We start from the raw sequence: 19,203 nt of genomic DNA on the forward strand, positions 1-19,203 counted from the left end.
CGCGCGGCAAGTTCCTTCGCTTGCAGACCATGGGACACGCCATCTCGGGGGCTGGGTTCTTTGCGATTAAGGTGGATCCGATCAAGGGCAAGAGCACCGGGGAGTCCTTCACCGCGGTGATCAAGTTCAAAGGTACTCCACTGTCGCCTTTGCAGATCTCGGAGGAGTTCAAAGACTTGGTGGATGAGCAGTGGGATTGGCAGGTGTGCCGCTTATCCGAGACGGAGTTCTCAGTGTGTTTCCCCTCTCAGGCCACGCTTCGTATGGGAACGAGGCATGGCAAGCTCTTTCTACCGATCAACAAGGTGGAGGTGGAGATCCGGGAGGCTTTCCTTAGCCCCAAGCCTGCCCTGTGCTTGCCGTCAGTGTGGGTTCAGCTGTCCGGTGTCCCGGATGATCTCATGGAGGTGGACCGATTGATGGCTGCTATGGTGCTGATTGGCCGCCCTTTGGAGGTGGATGAGCTGTCCTTGCGCAAGTTCCGTACGGAGCCAATTAGGATGCGCTTTCAGTGTCGCTATCCGGAGCGGATCAAGGGAACGATCCAACTGGTGGTAAACGGGGAAGGCTACAACATTGCGGTGAAGGCTGAGCTTGGTGGGAGGGGTGGAGGCACCTCTGGGTCAGGGCCGGCCCCGTCGCCGCCAAGAGACGATGATCAAGATGATGAGGACTACGATGATCTGACCCCTTCTGAGGAGGAATGGAACGACCTGGGGAAGAAGGACAAGGAAAAGAGGTCTCAGGCGGCGGCAGATAGGTCGCAGGCGGCGCCCAAGGGCAAGGAGCAGGCGACGGAGGCGCGTGGCGGGACGACTGGCACCGGGGGGTATCACAGCGCCCCTCAGCTGGGCGGCACGGTGTCGAGGCTGCGGGCCATCGACGAGTACGGGACCAACCTGGCGGCCGGCGGGCTGCTGGCCTCATTCCGGCAGCCCCGCTCGCTCATGGTTCCCGTGGTCTCTCCACCTAAGGCGAGGGAGGGGTCGACTAAGTCCCTGGTGTGCGACCCTGTCCTGGAGGGGGGCGCGGACACGGAGACGGACCAGGGGATGGTCGCTCCCATGGAGGAGGCCCCGGGCGAGCTTCCAGGCGCTGGGGGGCTCGGCGCTGCCTCGCCGGAGCGGCCCCTTGGTGGCGACAAGGGCCAGCAGCCCTCGCCGCTGCCTGCGGTGGTGCTCAGGGAGGCTGGTGAGGTGGTGTCGGGGAGGCCTGCGGCGGGGGAGAAGTCGGCGTCGACGGCGTCGTACTCGCGGGCGAACAAGAACAAGGACAAGGTGCTGTCGGTGAGGAAGAGCTCCAGGCACAACAAGGCGTCGGTCAACCTCTCGGCGATGGAGAAGGCCAAGAGGCCGACGCCGGACAAGAACCTCGATTCAGGTACGCCTCCCTCTACTTCCCTCGGCTCTCGTCCTGATGCTAGTCTTGCCAATGTTCTTGTGGATAGTTGCATCGTGTTTAACCCGAGCAGGGGTTCACCGTGTGAGATTCTGGACCTGGTGCGAGCAAGGGAGCTCGCCCAGGCTTCCATTGCGGCGGCGGCTCTGATGAAGGAAAGGGAAGACCAGCTTGCTGCGGCTCGGGAGGCCGATGTGCAAGTTGTAGCGCCGGAGGAGGGCCCTTCGGCGTCTGCGGACCCAGAGGAGGTAGGTCCTTCGTCTCGAAGCAAGCCCAAGCGTGCGTGCGCAAAGCGGCCAATGCTGTCAATTCGTAAGGGACGGGGTAAGCGAGCCGGGTAGTGATGAGAGGTCTCATATATAATATCCGGGGCTTTGGGGCGTCTGGGAGACGGTCCCAAATGCTTGAGTACCTGCGAGCTAAGAAAGTAGACTTTGTGGGCCTCCAAGAGACGATCAGGCAGGATTTCTCGGCCTCTGAGCTACGTCGGCTAGAGGTCGGTGGCCAATTTAACTGGAATTGGTTGCCAGCAACAGGGCACTCGGGGGGCCTGCTGTTGGGTTTCAGGGATGAGACTTTTGAGGTTGGGGTGTGGAGGAAGGGTACCTTCTACCTCAGCGCTCATATCCTCCAGCGGAGGTCTAACAAAAAGTGGTGGTTTGTGCTGGTTTATGGTCTAGCAGATCACCGGCGTACCGAGGAGTTCTTGGGAGAGCTTACTAGGGAAGTTAGCACTTATCAGGACCCGGTGGTTCTGGGCGGGGACTTTAATCTTATTCGCCGGGCAGGGGATAAGAATAACGCCAACATCAACTAGCCCAGGGTCCATAGGTTTAATGACGCCATTGCTAACCTGTCACTTAGGGAGGTGGCGCGGGTAGGGGTGCGGTACACCTGGACGAACAAACAGCTGTCTCCGGTGAGATGCGTGCTGGACAGAGTCTTTGTGTCCCCGGCCTGGGAGGCCTGGTTCCCACTCTGCTCCTTGTCGGCGATCACCCGCATTGGCTCGGATCACACCCCCTCCTTCTTAATAGTGGAGAAGAAGAGCGATGCGGGCCCGCTAGGTTCATGTTCCAGACTTGGTGGTTTGGGGTCCCGGGTTTTTTGGATCTAGTTAAGGGTAAACTGGACTCCTTTCTGTCAGACTTTGGTCCTCATAGGGGCTCCATTGAACTTTGGATGTGTGTGGCCAGACTGTCGCGTCAGTTCCTCAAGGGTTGGGGGGCCAACCTTGGGAAGGAGAAGCGGGATCGTAAGGTTGGGCTCTTGGCGTAGGTCGAGGCGCTTGATGCGCTGGCTGACTCATCTGGGTTGGATGAGGAAGGATGGGCCTTCCGTTATCACCTGGAGGACCAGGTGGTTTTGCTTGACTCCTTAGAGGAGGAGTATTGGCGTCAGCGGAGCCGCATACAGTGGCTGCTCAAAGGGGACGCGTGTACGGCGTATTTCCACGCCATCGCCAATGGGCGCCGTCGGAAGTGTGGGATTCGCCGCTTGATTTCGGAACAGGGAGAGCTTTCGGACCAGAAGGCTATCATGGGACACGTGTACGACTATTACCGCCAACTGATGGGCACAGCCGGGGAGGCTAGGGCTTTCACCCTTGCTCAAGACCTTTGGCCACCTTCTAGACGGATCTCTGAAGCCGAGAACTGGGAGTTGGAGAGATCGTTTACCTTAGAGGAGCTTGATGCCGTCCTTCATGATATGAAAGTGGACTCGGCTCCTGGACCGGATGGCCTGCCTGTGGCCTTCTTTCTGCGGTTCTGGGGAACCCTAAGACCCCTTGTTTTCCAGATTCTGAACGATTTTGCCCTAGGGAGGGTGGACATCTCACGTTTGAATTTTGGAATTCTATCCTTGATCCCCAAAGTTAAAGGGGCTGACTCCATTAAGCAATTCCGACCTATCGCCCTTATCAATGTTATTTTTAAGTTCGTCTCTAAGGCTTATGCGTCTCGTCTAGCGCCGTTAGCACATAGGACGATAGACCGTTCACAGACTTCTTTTATCAGGGGCAGGGCCCTGCACGAGGGAGTGCTGGCCTTGCACGAGATTGCTCACGAGTTGCGGGTGAAAAGGCTAGGGGGCCTCTTCCTCAAGCTTGACTTTGAGAAGGCCTATGACCGCGTGGATTGGGATTTCCTGCGCGAGGTTCTTGGCCGGAAAGGGTTCTCCGCCACTATGGTTCACCGTTTGATGCAGCTGGTCTCGGGTGGCCAAACGGCGGTGAATGTCAATGGGGAAATCGGCCCTTTCTTCCGAAACGCGCGTGGGGTCAGACAGGGAGACCCGCTGTCTCCTATCCTCTTTGACTTCATGGTCGACGCCTTGGCGGCCATGCTGTCGCAGGCTAAGGAGGCTGGACACATTTTGGGGCTGGTACGGCATTTGATTCCTGGGGGAGTCACCCACTTGCAATACGCCGACGACACTACGGTGATGATTGAGCCGTCAGATGTGGGTATTGCCAATCTAAAGCTCGTTTTGATTAGTTTTGAGCTGATGTCCGGCCTTAAGATCAACCTTGCTAAAAGCGAGGTTGTCGTGGTGGGGACCACACCTCAGGAGCAGGAGCGGGTGGCTCGGCTCCTTAACTGCCGTTTGGGGAGATTTCCCATTAAGTATCTGGGATTACCTTTGAGCAACAAAACGCTGCGTGCCTCGGACTGGGATTTCTTGACGGCGAAAGTGGCCAAGCGGGTGGATCCTTGGCAGGGTATCTTCTTGGCTTCAGCGGGAAGTCTGGAGCTAACGAATTCGTGTTTGTCAAGCCTTCCGTTGTTTGCTATGAGCTTGTTTATGCTCTTTGACTCAACGCATGCGGCTTTTGACAAGGTGCGCTCCCGCTTCTTTTGGGAAGGGGTGGGGGATAAGCGCAAATATCACATGGTCGATTGGGCGACGGTGTGCCGGCCAAAGGAGGCTGGGGGTTTGGGTATCCTCAACACCAGGCATATGAATATTGCGCTCATGCTTAAATGGGTTTGGAAGCTCTACCACAATGCAGATGGGCTTTGGGCTGATCTGATTAGAGCAAAGTACCTTGGGGACCATGATCTTTTCTCGCCGCTGGTGCCTACCAAAGGATCGCAATTTTGGAACTCGATCCAGAGAGTCAAGTGGTACTTTAAACTGGGCGCGAAGCATAGCGTCCGTAACGGGAAACAGACGTTCTTCTGGCTGGATTGGTGGTTAGGTACCGCTCCGCTCAGGGACAGGTATCCGGTGCTTTTTAGCTGTTGTGACTCTCCGTTCATTACGGTGTTGGGGGCCAGGGATGGCCCGGGGTGGCGCTTGAGGTTTAGACGTCCTTTTTCCCTCGCGGAGTCGGTGGAATGGGACAATCTCACGAGGGAGCTAGATTTTACCCAGGCCAGCACGGACGACGATGTGGTTTCTTGGCGCTTGGAGGCTTCATGCGACTTCTCTGCCAAGTCTCTGTACTGCCGGCTGTCGCAGGGCGCGGCGGTTACGCACTTTAGGGAGGTCTGGCGGACGAGGGTGCCACCAAGGATAAGGGTATTCCTGTGGCAACTCCTCTGGGGTAAGCTGCCTTGCTCTTTGCAGGTGGCCAAGCGGCGAGGCCCATCCAATGGGCTTTGCTCGCTTTGTGGTGAGCCTGAGGACTGTGATCACATCTTCTTCACATGTCCACTGGTGCGTTTTCTTTGGGCGGGAGTCCGGGAGCTCCTGCATTGCTCCTGGAACCCTGCAGGGGCAGGCGATTTCCTTGCTATCTCTCATGGGTTGACCGGGCCGTATAGACGAGTAGTTTGGTTCTCCTTTGCGGCGTTAGTTTGGACCTTATGGAATATCCGTAATAAGCTAACTATGGAAAGAGTTCTTATTGGCAAACCTGCTGATGCCTTGTTCAAAATGACCATCTACATGCAGCGATGGCGGATGCTGGTGAAGTGGAAGGATAGAGGACTCGTGGATGCGGCAATGGATGCTCTTCGGCGGATGCATGCGGACCTGGCGGCGTCGAGCACCTGATGCCGTCCTGTTTCTTGTTTCTACCTTGTACCAGGGGTTGGTGCCGGCTGTAGTACTGAACCTTGTTTCTATTCTATCTTATGCTGTTGTCTTATTGAACTTAGCTATGGGACGGTCTGGGGACCTGTGTGTCGTGTTGTGCGGTGTGGGAGCGTCTGCTCGTTATGTATCTAGACTATGTATGGTGTTGTTGGTGCTTTATTAATTTAAAGCAGGGCTTAGGCCTTCAGTTTAAAAAAAAAAGGTTTGGCCAAAGTATATAGAGTTTGATACTACGTATTTAACGAGGCTCTCGTTGCCGATCACATATAAAGCTAGATTTGTGTGTTTGCTTTCGACTAATATGGTCCTCGGAGTGGTGTTGACCGCCGTGAGGATGGGTTGTTGCATTGCACCAGAAAATCTTTGGGTATATAGTTGTGTTTTGTGTTCATTTCAGTGAGCATGGGCGGTTGCATTGCATTGCACCAGTGCAAGGGTGAGAATGAACAATTTGTATGTCTTTTTGAAAGAAAGAATTTCTTTTTTTTGCATATTTCATATATTAAGTGGAGGTTAGATTACGAACATAGCCAAAGGGTATGTGCCTTGAGTTTATTTCTCTAGAGTGGTGATATATGGTTGCTAAACTCTGCTGTCCCAAGTTTACTAGTTTCTCTGCCGTGGAAAAAAAAAAACTGCAAACTAACTAGTGTATTCTACAATGAATTTCGTCTTCACTCCCCTCAAAGGAAAAAGAGGAACTTATGTGTGTTTATGTCCACTCGTGGGTAAATGTATGACTGGAGGACAGAGATCCAGTGCCTTGCTAGTCACAAGGCACAAGTTGTCTTGTCCCCTCAGATCCACCCTTAATTCAGATCCAATGGCCACCTAACAAACCAAGCCAAATCCCAGGATGTTGACCAGTTGACCAGACCCAGGCACGCACAGAACACAGGCAAAATTAATTGCGGGAAGAGAAGGGCTTGCGCGGGCTGGACTTCCCAGGCGGCGGAGCTCTGCCGGCGCCGCAGAGGGAAAGGGGCGGGACGGAGTTCGGGCGGCTGCACCCGGAGAACAGGACGCCGGCGGGGTCGTCCGCCCCCACCACGGCGGGCTCCTCCGCTCAGACCCATCTCGCCCAAGCCCGCCTCGCGGTGGGAGACAGAGGTACGGAGCTCGGGCAGCTGCGGCCGGAGAAGACGCCGCCGGCAGGGCCCTCCGCCCCCACTACGACGGCCTCCTCCGCCCAACGCCCAGCTCCAACGACGCCCTCTGCCCCGCTCCGGTCTGACTCCTCTTGCAGGTAGGCGACGCCGGCTCTGCCTACAACGTTCTTGTTGTTTTTTTGGTGTATTATGCAATTGAATGGTCTGTTGTGAATTCGTTTTTTTGCTGTTGAATGTGCTGTTGAATGTGTTGTGCAATTTGACAGGATTCTATTACTCTGATGTCCAATTGTTAGTGTTGTGCATTCACAAGTATTTTGCAATGGGAGAAATTGACAAGGGGATGCCTCAAATTGGTATGAGGTTTAGAAATCCAGATGAAGCTTGGGTGTTTTGGGTTGCATATGGAGGCCGCGCAGGGTTTGATGTGAGGAAGAGAAACAAATATGCAAGCAAGATAGATGGCGAAGTTACATCATGCACATTTGTTTGTTCCAATGAGGGTATACGGAAAAAAGGGATAACAATGGATCATGTTCCAAAGCGTATTAGAGCTGAAATAAGAACAAATTGCAAAGTTCGGATGACTATATCATTGGATCGAGTGGCAAAAAATTATGAAGTCACGGATATTGTGGTGGGACATAATCATCACCTTCAATTGCCACAAACATGTCACTTGATGGCATCACAAATGAAGATATCCGAACTACAAGCATTTGAAATAGTTCTTGACTATGCACACTTTGGTGATGTTGTCACATTTGATACTACTTTTGGCACAAACAAAGAATATATGCCATTTGGTATTTTTCTTGGCCTCAATCAATTCAGGGAAACCACCATTTTTGGTGCAGCATTGCTATTTGATGAAACATGTGACTCATTTAAATGGCTCTTTGAGACTTTTCTAGCTGCAACCTAGAACAATTTATATAGATCAAGATGCAGCAATGGGTAAAGCCATAGGCAAAGTTTTCACAGAATCATATCATGGATTGTGCACCTTTCATATAATGCAAAATGTTGTCAAGCATTTATCTTCATTGAAGGGTGAAGAAAAAGAAGAAGGGAAAGATGAAGGGAAAGGTGAACATGAAGAGGAAGAGTCCCATATACTTACTGATTTTAGTGAATGCATGTATGGGTATGAGGACAAAGCAGAATTTCACAAAGCATTTGAAAATATGAGACAAAAAGTGCATAAGAAAACTTGGTTGGATAGTATCTTCAAGTTGAAAGAAAAGTGGGCTTGATAAGTTGCTTAAGGGGAAGCGCAAGCCAATTAAAGTGGTCTCATCCAACAACAAAAAAGCAGAGGTATGTTGCAATCTGTACATTTTCATATTGTTTCATTAATTTCTATGCTATTCAAGAGGAACTAGCTGGATGGTTCAGGAGGGAAGTCCTCGATCCTAAAGGAGAACACCATTACGAGGACGTAGAACTATACATGCATTAAATTATGTATGGAAACTTGTTCAAACTTGTATATGGTCATCCGATGATATTGAATATATATTGTATATTCCTCTTGAATTCTTTTTGGTTCTAATTTCAAATTTGTTTGAAATTGTACATTCATATGCATGTATGTAGTACCGTAGAATATGTGAAACTCCTTCAAAATTACAATAAAGCACAAAAGAAATAAAACAATACAAATTAAATAGAAAACAGGTTTAGGGGGGGGGGGGGGCAGGTTTAGGGGGGGCCTAAAACCATAAACCTGCGGCGGCCTTTAGTCGCGGTTGGCCAGAAGAACCGCGACTAAAGGTCCTCCGCCCCGACGGTCGCCTGGCGCCCACGTGGACGAACCTTTAGTCGCGGTTCGTAAGCAACCGCGACTAAAGGGGGGGCCTTTAGTCGCGCTAATTTGGTCGCGGTTGCGCAACCGCGACTAATGGCAGTTGCGAACCGCGACCAAAGGCCCTTTTTCCACCAGTGGATCTGTATCCCCCAACTAGTGTGGCCAACATCTTTGGTAATTGGTTTCATGGGATCGACCACATATTTAGAACGTTTATTAGGGTGGGGGCGCTTGCCATGATATGGTCGCTATGGCTATGTAGAAATGACAAAGTTTTTAATGACAAGAATTGCTCTCTCCTGCAGGTTATATACATATGTACAACTACTCTCCGTTCATGGTTTGCGCTACAAAAGGTGGAGAACCGCGACCTGTTTACGGAGGTCTGTACACGGTTGGAGGACACAGCGATGGATACTTTTTCCCTACATGGGTGGCAGCATAATCTACGGATTGGGCATCCGCCTTCATCTTAGGCGTTTTACATTCACTCTATCTATTATGTAATTCGTCTTTTTAGCTTTCAAGACTTTTGAGACATGTTAAACGGCTGTGTGCATCTTAGCTATGCAGAGGTCGGATGTAATTGCTTCTGTTGAGTAATAAAGCGCCCATTATCTAAAAAAAATCGACCTGGTGTACATGGCTCGCTGCATGTAATCATGGAGGATATATGTATGTATGCCATCTTTGCTTGGCTATCTTATACTTGCACGATAAAACCCAGTACGTGTAAGCTTGCTACGGCGAAGTCTGATCTACCCTGGTTAGGGAGGTTTATCACAAGCAAAAAAATTCTTGAAAGGCTAACAAAAATTAATTGATCACTCAAGACTACGATTACAGTCCTTGATTCTAATTAATATTGTCATGACGCAAATTCATTCGCGCCGTTGTACTCTTCCTCGAGTGTATCCATGTCCTGGTCGATAGGACGCAAGGGTTCTTTATCAATTGGACCGAATGTGGCATGATGTTACGGTTAGTTATGGTGTCACGTACAATAATATTATTTTTTTGTACTTAACTAGCTTCACAGTCGGTGTACCAGTGATCTATGTGGACCCATATACAGGGGCAAAGTTGCGACTGGTGCTACCCGGGTGTAGCACTGGTCCAGCAAAGTTACACAAGCCATTAGCTAATATTAATTCAGGCCAAGAGCACCACGAGGACCGCCAAAATATTTGCATGCATGATGTGTCAGAGAGTCGTCTTATATGCAACAGAAAGTTGTTCTAAAGGAAAATGCAGGAGAAAGCGTGGCGGCCTAATCGATTGGTAGCGCTAGCAGCACTGATCAATGCCTTGATTCCGCTTCTAGCGCTTCTCTCGCTCTCCTTCAAAAATATGAAAGGCATTTCCTAAAAATGATAAATTTCAAAGGGCATGCATTTTCTGCCCTTTCAGTTGCTCAATTACTCATATTCCTCATTGTCTATTTGTGAAAATTTCTTATCTATTTTCATTCTTCTCTGGCCCGTGAGTAATTTATGTTTTTCCATTTTTTGATTAGATTCTTTATGTTTCGGTGGAGGTAATGTAATTTCACCTTGCTCCATTTTAGTTGCAATCTACGTTTTTTACACGCGAAAATTTAGCACCTGTCTTTCACCGTTTCTCGTTCCGCCACTACCCATAGATCATCAATTGAGCCTTCTTCAGTTTGGAGCCTTGATCTCCTTAAGTTTTTCTTCTCTTGTTGATGAGCTTAACAAAAAAAATATTTTAGAGCTATAGTAGTTGCATAATGCAAACCATCAATTTTTTTTCGAGAACCTGAAGGAGAGCTGCGATGCAAACCATCAATGGTTCATATGCATGACAAATACATGATAATATTGTACAAAGTAGAATGCAGCAAAGCATCTTCCTGTATGATACTAGATCATGACTTGAATAGAGATGGACCAATCTTCATTTCATTGTTCTGTCTATATATCTCCTCTCAAATAGAAAAAAATGTATATACTTGATACCTATAAATAATACAAGTGAGCAACCAGCGGTATAATGCGAGCACGGATGCCACTCGAACTGGAGCGCCATCATGCCACATTGTCACGATGCAAGTTGCAAAGCATAGCTGCGATTTTGGTTCATTCACGTTTTTGCAATCTCGCCCTGTTGTATCCCTTTCTGGTCGATTGGAGGCAAGAGTTCTAGAATGGCTCGAATGCGACAAAAATATTTGCATGTACTAAACACCGGAGATCGAAGCGACATGACGCTACGGTTAGTTATGGGTGTCATGCGCGCGAGTCAAATCATGTGCCAAAGAGTATGCAAGGAGATTTGGGGTTCTCTGCGGAACCATGAGAATGGGGTATGAATCAATCTAGACTAGCATAACAACGGCCGAGGACCTGCTTGAGCAACGCAGCCAGTAATAACTGATACTAGATTTAGATGTGCGCCTTGGCGCACGATCCCGTGAAATTCGCAGTATATTTTATGTAAGGAACATGCATTTAGACACACTCAATACGATGAGAGACACGACAATCAGCCACTCATTCAGCCCTACATCAATAACATGCACTTAGATACACTCAATATGATGAGACAGCGTTGTAAGGCTTATGTAAAGTGTTTTTCAATGAAGAGTAACATGGTATTTAAATGATACAAATTATACAGGCGTCGCTAGCTCCTGTTCTAGCCGATTCTGAAAGAGAAAGATGAATAAGTCTATTAAAAGTACTTCTGTCACGGTGCCATCCTTCGTCGCGATGACCGGGTAGGTGAGGAGGTTCCCGGGGAGATCGTCGTTCCGCTCATCACTGGCGCAGAGGTCCCAGTACTTGTCTGCCATCTTGTTCACCCTCCGGACGCACTCCAGGCTCCCCGGGTTGAGGAAATCGTTGTGCAGCATGCCTAGGTGCTCATACCACAGCGACATCCGGAAACCATGGACCTGCCTTCTGGCAACCTGGCCTTTGGTGTTTAGGTGGTGCGGCTGGAATGAGCCCATGGCGATTTCGATGTCCCCGCCCCTGTCCATTGACCGCTGGTTGATGTTGGCAGATCCAACGATGATGTACTCGTCATCAACTGATTTAAACCAAGTAGACTATGTGTTAGAATTTTTAACTTCAACCACATGGGACATCTCCTGACAGTATAGAACAGGATGAAGTGACAATATCTAGTAATTTTGTGACAACAATAATGGAAAAGTGGAGATATGCATGTTCTATTGTAAAAATAATAATCAGGTATGGGACATGTGTGTATAATTGTACTGGAAAGTAGACAGTGACACCAATAAATTTTATGCACACTTCAAACATAGGAATCTTGGAAAGCTGAAATGTCATGCAAGTACCTAAGATGTTTTTTTTCGAGAAGGGTTGAAATGCCTAAGATGTTCACAACTGCAAGAAAATTTTCATGTAACATATGGAGTGGGCATACCTATCATCATCTTGGAGTGAACATAGATCATGAACCGCCGAGCCTTTTGTGCCATTTCATAGGCTGATCCATCCAATGGGCAACCTACAGGTTCATACTCACCGCTCCTCTTCACCTCCCTGTTCCCTAAGCATAAGAAGGTGAGGTAATCCTTGGGGTTCGCGTCGATCCCCTTGCCCTCAAGTGCAATGGCGATGTCGTAGTACATCATGTCCATCGTCCTTCTCTGCCAGTCTAGTATTGCCTGAACAGAGTCACTTTCAGGAGCACCTTCCGGCCACATTGGCACCACAACATAGCTAGTGAAAGACGTATGTACAAAACTCTGCTGCATCTCTTTCTTTCATCCTCATGGCAACAGCTTTGTAATGTCGACCTTAGAAGTTGCAGATCATCCAACAGGGTCGAGCATGACACACGTTCCTGTAGCACACCTGGGAGAGAGTAAAGTAAATGTCATATTAGCCGAGGGGAAATGACACCAGGCATGAGCTCCATATGAAATAACTGTCATATATCCTTGTCTGTAGCAAATAAGTGAGCCTAACCAATAGCTTATTCCGGGTATCTAGGTTTGGTTTGGAACACATGGGAGGTGGGCCTATACATTTTCTTCTTACTATGTTAGTTGATTTACCTGATTGCAAAAATGTGTATGAGAAAGTTAAAAATATTCAATACTGGTGCAGCTGCCATTGTTTAGGGTCAAGACTAAATTATAAGTTGCACCCATTCAGACCTAGTTATCATCTAATTAGGCGTGGTGATAAGAATTGAGTCTAATAGTATGGGGTAGGTGTTGTAGGGTTCAGCTTAGAAAAAAAGGGTATTAATTCTTATCTATTAACAAATTTGATGTCCCAAAGGAGACAATGTTGCCGAACCAGCTATCAATCTTAAGGGGTGAATAAGCAACTCATATCTATCTATCTTCCTAATGAAAACCAAAGCATGAAAAGGAGTGGAACTAACTAATGTGAATACTGGATGCAAACAGAAGCTAATCACAGCCTTACCATAAACAATTTTTAGAGTAAGGCTGTGATTATTCAATCACCTACAATCTTTGCCAACATCTGGTCCATGTCCAAAGACATGTATCATGACTTGCGTAGAACACATCGAAAGCTGTTTGTATCAAAACAACAGGGATCATATATAGTGAACCCAAACTGCTAAAGGAGAGCACAAGTCAAAGCCTGTCACCGTAACCCAGAAGACACTCAAGTTCTTAATAGCACTCCGGAGCCTAAAACATTCTTCTCATGTGCAACAATATGGCATGATCACACACATAAGGACCAAGGCATGCCCGATTGCTACAGGCAAGCTGCAAACCAAACTTATCGGGCATGTTAGGTCCTAAAACATTCATCAATTTGTCTCCGGGAAAATATTCATTTACTCACTGTTGTAATTTTCTTTGACAAACATTCACTTACATATTGTTCTTATTTTCTTCAGAAAACATTCATTTACTCAAAATATTGTATACTCTAGAAACATGTCAGTGCCAAAATAATAACTAAGGTCGATTTTGTTATGTCTATAACCTGTAAATATGATGAACTCTTATGTCTATGTCGACCCATGGTTCTGAAAAATGTCATGAAAATCAAATAGCCTGGTATAAAATAGCAGTACCATGTATTTCGTCCACCGGTAGATAGACCACGATTGTTGTGAGATTTATCACATAAAATCCAAAATATGTATTACCGATTAGTTCATTAATTAGGAAAAAAGGAAGTACCAAATAAAAATGCATATGATATTGTTTACCTTTACAATTGAATAACCGATGGAAAAAGGTGCTAGTCATAGGAAGACAGAAAATTTCAGGCCCTCAACAGAGAGAACGTGCATCTCAGAAACAATATAGGAAATCTGAGCTGCAATAGTAAATGGTAACTCTGAATTAATCTTTGAAATGAGCCATTGGTGGCAGCTGCAAGATTTCAACTTAGTCTTACCCTCAAAATATTTAGTTTGTGTGGAAATAATGCTTAAGGCTATCAGAAGAATAACCCACGTAGAAAGAGAACCGATAACCAAAATAAATAGTGGATGGAGATCACACATAAATCTTGTAAAAACCCCATAATTACCATGCAGCTCACCCCACGTGATTTCCTTCACCAGTCCACCCTATTTCTGCTTGATTTGCCCCTCAAGAGTGCCTCAAGAAATTAAAATGATTTTGCGTATAATTACTGAATAAATTCTAATAAAAATTGGTCTTTACATGTCCTCGACGTGGTAGAAGCACAAACAGGTTGCACAAAACTGGAGCTACACACCAGTTAGTTTCAGTTTTGTATTTGGGATTATAATCCTTTTATAAACCAATGATTGCATCCTATCTGAGATCTGTACCTAGATATGGTAAATTATGTACTAAAACTCTAGTACTTTCAAGGAAAGCAAACAAGGATATTTTATTCCAATTGTTCATTCATTTCTTGGATCATTGGAGCAAACATAGCTGATACAAAATATAATAATATTAACTTGTCGCATTCTATTCTCTTATGGGTGTTTCCTCAAACAACTTGTCGCTGCTAAGAGCATCACATATGTGCATCTTTTACAATCATTTCATAGAACATATTTTACTGGCCACTAAATACTCATATATAATGGTTGTAACAGAAGAGCTCTGCACCTTGTAACCTCAGGGTTCTTCTCCTCTACTTGTACCATCTAGGGTGAGAGGCATGGCTGCATAGCGAATTGACAGCCAGATAGTGGTAGTGATGAATGGGTACCTCAAAAAAATGTTCAGTGAATAAGCACTATCTGGCTGTCAGTTAGTGGCACCAATAGCTTTCCTAACCCAATGGGAAATATCATCCCTTGCATATATTGATGGATTGAGAAGGACATCACCAAGAGGTTCATATTCAATTATTTCCTAGGTCAAATAATTGGTGCCACTAACTGAATGAATGAATTCAGGAATATGGATTCATGACCCGAGAGAAAAACACCAAGACCATTACTTTATATCTAAATATGCAAGCTCTCCTCCTCGGAGGATTTAAGGAAAAGATCAAAACCAAGGCCATTACTTTATTTCTAATCTACGAATGTAAGAGGAAATTGAAAAATATTACAAACACCAGAACGTAAGTGTTTCCAATTTTGGTCATACAACTCTCCCCGGCAAATAAGCACACATATACAAATCGATAACTGGGCAAATGAATCTAGTGATTTAAAAAAACGAACCACGGATAATTATGATACTATGCCTAAATATTAATAATACGATATTTGCAAAACACCAATTAAGACAACTTACTTAGTAGAAAATAAAACAATGATAAAAAGAGAATACATATGATTAATCAGTGTTGTGTATTATGTTTCTAAGACTAAATCTACTTGCCCCCCTTAAAAACAGAAGCATTTCACACGTATTCATAAAGCTGAAGTTCACTCTTCTTTCAATAGAAATTATGTGAGAAGGCGAGATAGGTTACCTTGCATGAGTTTGACAGAAATAAATGTGTCTTCCCACTGTAAAACAATAGTAGTCCTACTACCAAAAAAATAAACAACTTGGAATAAGATTTCAGATATAGACAATCCATACATTGGTATTGTTATTGGATATTTTGATAAAATGACAAATTCCAGCAGCAAACATATAAATCATTAGAAAGTGGCATCTTAGATACCATGCAACTGGAAAGGAAACTGATGTGCACGAAACGTCCTAACTCCTAACCAGGATTGGGCCGTGAGGATATATATGTGTTAATCTATACACAATCGAGGAACAAAAGCTGAACAAAGCAGGTAGAATAATCACAGGTGAAGTGCGCACAGTCCAGTCCCTAGCCAACATTTTCTGAAAACGTAAAATATCAATTGTTTGAATTTTCTGTAGTAGAAAGTCATTCAATATCCAAATAATTAACCCACTCCACCCATTTCCACTATCCTATTGATTGATTGGGATCATGAGAAAGGAGAGCAGAGATCATACAATTAGCTAGTTAGGCTAATACACCATTTGAGCTGATAATTGCCAAGTAACACAGACCGGTTAGATGAAGCAAAAACAACTCATTGCTACAATCTACCAAGCGGTGTGTATAATACTCCCTCCGGTCCTAAATATAAGCCATATAATTTCTGGCACGGAAATTAAGAAACACATATTTAGGAAAAATTACACCATGTTTGTCTAGGGTTAACCGTAAGTAATTGTCGTGAGCTAATAGAGGACTTTGCATAAGATAAGTAAACGTAATCAAATTTCCAAAAATATTGTACATACAAGTAGGGCAACACAATAAACCTTATATTCTGGAATTTTTCTCAAAAAACTATATGGCTTATATATAGGAACGGAGGGAGTATAGAAGGTATACTCTGCTAATTCTTTCAAGTAAGCAATCAACAAATATATGTAGAAATGAAGGCCTTTAAAAAAGGAAAATAAAGCAATACATACCAAAATCTTTTGTCCATGGTAAAGACAAAGTTTCTATGTAATGAAAATCCACAACGACATGCCAACAACTAATGGGTTTACCCAATGATGAAGTGAACAACTAATTGGTCATGTCCTGTTAATTAATAGTTCAACTAATCATTTGGTAGATAGAGCAGCAGAAGGTATCAGAGAACCAAATATATCCTTCCATTCAAAGGATCATGTACACGTATGTTCTTAGTAAACTAACACCAGAAGATTAAGCAAATAAAATAATTGTTGGAAAGTTTCCATATTTGTACCCTTGATTCGGCATATATGCACCAAAAACCACATGGCAATGCTTGAGGACCTAGGAAATATAAAGCATATTCCACACATCCAACAGAGATCAAAGCAAGATCACACATAAAAAAATCAAAGGAGTAAGGGCGAGAAAGGACAGACTAACATTGCCAGATCCTGTGCAAACTTTCCCCCACCACTGGAAGGAGTAGCTTCTGAGAAAATAATTTTAGCTCATGAAGGTAGTCATCAACAAAAGATATGTTAGCATTTACAATCAACATAAATAAAAATCAAGATTCTATACTTGATTATTGCAGATCTGTATTCATCTGTTGTCTCCTCTTTAACCTCCCTCGCCATTTCTTCTTCCCCTTCCCATCTCCCTCTCTAATAGCAACGAATCACCCAAACAACAACTGAATGCACCAGGAAATAAAGCAAGAAAAAATAGCGTAAGGAGAGAGAGAGAGAGAGAGAGAGAGAGAGAGAAATGATTAGTAAAAAGTGCACCATTGTCATATTACTTGTATTTTCAGCCACCAAATCCCAAGGGAGCAACTATGGGATCAAACCAGCATGTGCCAAAAGTCCCATGAGATCTATAACAATAGTTGATTCTTCCTTTTATTTTGTTCCCTGAGTAAAAAGAGCAAGATAGACAAATGACAGATTAGTGATATGGTAAAAAAAAAGCTGAAGTCTACTAAATCTTTTATGACATGGAGACTACTAAATCAAGTGACGAAGATGTCAGCTGGGATTAGGAATTTCCGTACATCTCAACCAACAGTGGCCTCAATGCATCCTTTGCACAATATTAACATATGTATGAATCCGCAAGTGCGTATTTCAAACTAAAAAAACTGAATATGTACTACTGACCTAGAGACTAATAAATAATATGGAGAAGATGTTTAGATAGCAGTGGGACTTGTGCTCACGACTAACAAATAAGGGATCAGCTTGCGGCATGACCCGCGCTTGATTTATCACATTTACTTGCAGATGGAAAAACGGCCATTAACATGAACCTGAAATCATAATTATTCATGCAAACATTAAGTAATAGATGAAACACAATTAAGTTGCCCAACATAAACTATCTAAACCAAGAAAATGGTACAAAGTTCAGTAGAAACAAATTTCTCTTCTAAACACAGACCTCTCTTAAAGGGAGTCACAAATTTCACAATCAGCTTCATCTTGTAGTAGTATCTCATGAATATCGTATGAGGGAAAGTCAGTGTTACAAAATTAAACCTTTGTGAATAGCTTAACCGAGTGTTCTCATCATGATTTCAGAGAAATGTCCTCCCAACTTGTAGCATTGGTGCTATAGCAGTACCACGATCAATCTGGAAGCACCAAAGATTGTACATGCAAGTCAACTCTCTTGAACTCCACCCAAGCCGGTAATCTGCAGGAAGACAATGATCTGCAGAAAAATGGAAGAAACGGTGAGATAAACAGAGATCGAAAAGAAAAAGATCAGAGACCTAAAACGCTTCCAGATAGGAAGTAGAGAAAAAGAACAAGCAGACGAAATCTCAGGAGATAGAAATCATATAGGAGGGACCTAATACGGAGCCAAACAAATCAAAACTGCATGGGTCAACCACAAGCACACCTCAACCGAATCCACCACAAAGGACCTCTATGGCTTCTTCGCTGGTCGAAATCATCAGGTGGAGCCGGCAGGAAGAAGGTGGAGCTCCGCCGGCTGCCGCACGCGAAGAAGATGATGAAGGAGAGGGGCTCGACCGCAGACTCCAAGCCGAGCAGCTCGGGGGAGGAAGGAAGTGCCCTACTGCTGCCAAACCTCGCCGTCGTCTCCAGCACCGGCTGCCCATGGACGGCACCGGTGGCACCATGGAGGACTTCCAATCGAGCCGCCGCCGCCGCGGAGACCGGCCGCACCGCCCGTTGCCTGCCGCGCCGGCGGCCCCTGCCGGAGGTTGGCCTCCGCGGAAACGAGCCGCGCTGCCCCTTAGCTCGCGCCGGCGGCCCCTTCCAGAGGTCGGCCGGCCGTCCGTCGCCCGCGCCGGCCTCCGACGAGCGGCGTGGGGGAGGAGATGGCGCGGCATGTGGCGGCTGAGCCGGCGGCGACGAGAGAGAGGAGGAGAATGGGCAGGATGGGAAGGGGCGCTCTGGGATGGAGGAGGAGGAGCTCGTGGCGTGGAAGCAGGGGCGGAGGACGGCTGTGGGGATTGGGAAAAATTTTGCTAGGTGGTGGCGAGGCTGGGGACGCGCGAGGAGGACGGAGGGGATGGCGGACGGCGGCGGCTGCGAGGGATTCGGTAGGGAGGGCTGGTTTTGTCTCTCACGGGTGCGGGTGGAAATCTTTCCACGGGCCGACGGCTCGGCCGACCGAGTGAAATCCACCCACAGTGACCGACGTGCGGGACCGAACAATAGTGGGGCCCACGTGCAGTTAGAGGCGGGTAAGAAACGGCTGTCACATGGGGTTATCCAGTGAGAGAAATGGCAGGGATTGTCCAGAATAAATGGCTGAGATGCACAGATGGATTGATCCGACGGCTGAGAAGCTCTAAACGCTGTGAGGCCCCCTATAGGGGGCATCATATATACCTTCAGACTAGATTTAGATGTGCGCCTTGGCGCACGTCCCCGTGAAATTCATTCCTATTTACACTTTATACAACAACGGTAAAAAACCATACGGAAAATGT

General features: G+C 46.2%; 2 protein-coding genes and 1 long non-coding RNA gene across 31 annotated transcripts; 2 read left to right on the top strand and 1 right to left on the bottom strand.

Moving 5' to 3' along the window:
• The first annotated feature begins 1,798 nt into the window (after positions 1 to 1,798).
• LOC127316084 (uncharacterized) lies at positions 1,799 to 2,215 on the top strand. The gene has a single exon (XM_051346505.1). It carries the CDS (start codon positions 1,799 to 1,801, stop codon positions 2,213 to 2,215), a length of 417 nt encoding a protein of 138 aa, XP_051202465.1.
• Positions 2,216 to 6,215: 4,000 nt separating this feature from the next.
• On the top strand, positions 6,216 to 8,994 carry LOC127317649 (uncharacterized). Its single transcript, XR_007861347.2, has 3 exons — positions 6,216 to 6,688; positions 6,818 to 7,871; positions 8,667 to 8,994. It is a non-coding gene; the product is annotated as an uncharacterized lncRNA (long non-coding RNA).
• Positions 8,995 to 10,866: 1,872 nt separating this feature from the next.
• LOC127317647 (phospholipase D alpha 2) lies at positions 10,867 to 18,818 on the bottom strand. Of its 29 annotated transcripts, XR_011749292.1 has the most exons (12): positions 18,141 to 18,818; positions 17,676 to 17,948; positions 17,396 to 17,544; positions 17,024 to 17,149; positions 16,818 to 16,900; positions 16,677 to 16,725; positions 16,528 to 16,577; positions 15,264 to 15,319; positions 14,444 to 14,499; positions 13,561 to 13,670; positions 13,332 to 13,402; positions 12,108 to 12,212 (listed from the first exon to the last, which is right to left on the bottom strand). XR_011749292.1 is itself a non-coding variant. In XM_051348239.2 (11 exons), exons 10-11 carry the CDS (start codon positions 12,110 to 12,112, stop codon positions 10,994 to 10,996), a joined length of 756 nt encoding a protein of 251 aa, XP_051204199.1. In that variant the 5' UTR covers positions 12,113 to 12,212; positions 13,561 to 13,670; positions 14,444 to 14,499; positions 15,264 to 15,319; positions 16,677 to 16,725; positions 16,818 to 16,929; positions 17,038 to 17,149; positions 17,396 to 17,544; positions 17,676 to 17,948; positions 18,141 to 18,805; the 3' UTR covers positions 10,867 to 10,993. The 29 variants fall into 29 exon arrangements, 26 of the variants coding, with proteins under 26 accessions (XP_051204199.1, XP_051204201.1, XP_051204198.1 ...); XM_051348239.2 differs by lacking the exons at positions 13,332 to 13,402; positions 16,528 to 16,577 and adding an exon at positions 10,867 to 11,415 and having other exon boundaries at positions 11,779 to 12,212; positions 16,818 to 16,929; positions 17,038 to 17,149; positions 18,141 to 18,805; XM_051348241.2 differs by lacking the exons at positions 13,332 to 13,402; positions 16,528 to 16,577 and adding an exon at positions 10,867 to 11,415 and having other exon boundaries at positions 11,779 to 12,212; positions 15,264 to 15,322; positions 16,818 to 16,929; positions 17,038 to 17,149; positions 18,141 to 18,805.
• Positions 18,819 to 19,203: the final 385 nt, after the last annotated feature.

Source organism: Lolium perenne, chromosome 7 (assembly GCF_019359855.2).
Source record: "Lolium perenne isolate Kyuss_39 chromosome 7, Kyuss_2.0, whole genome shotgun sequence".
NCBI lineage: Eukaryota > Viridiplantae > Streptophyta > Magnoliopsida > Poales > Poaceae > Lolium > Lolium perenne.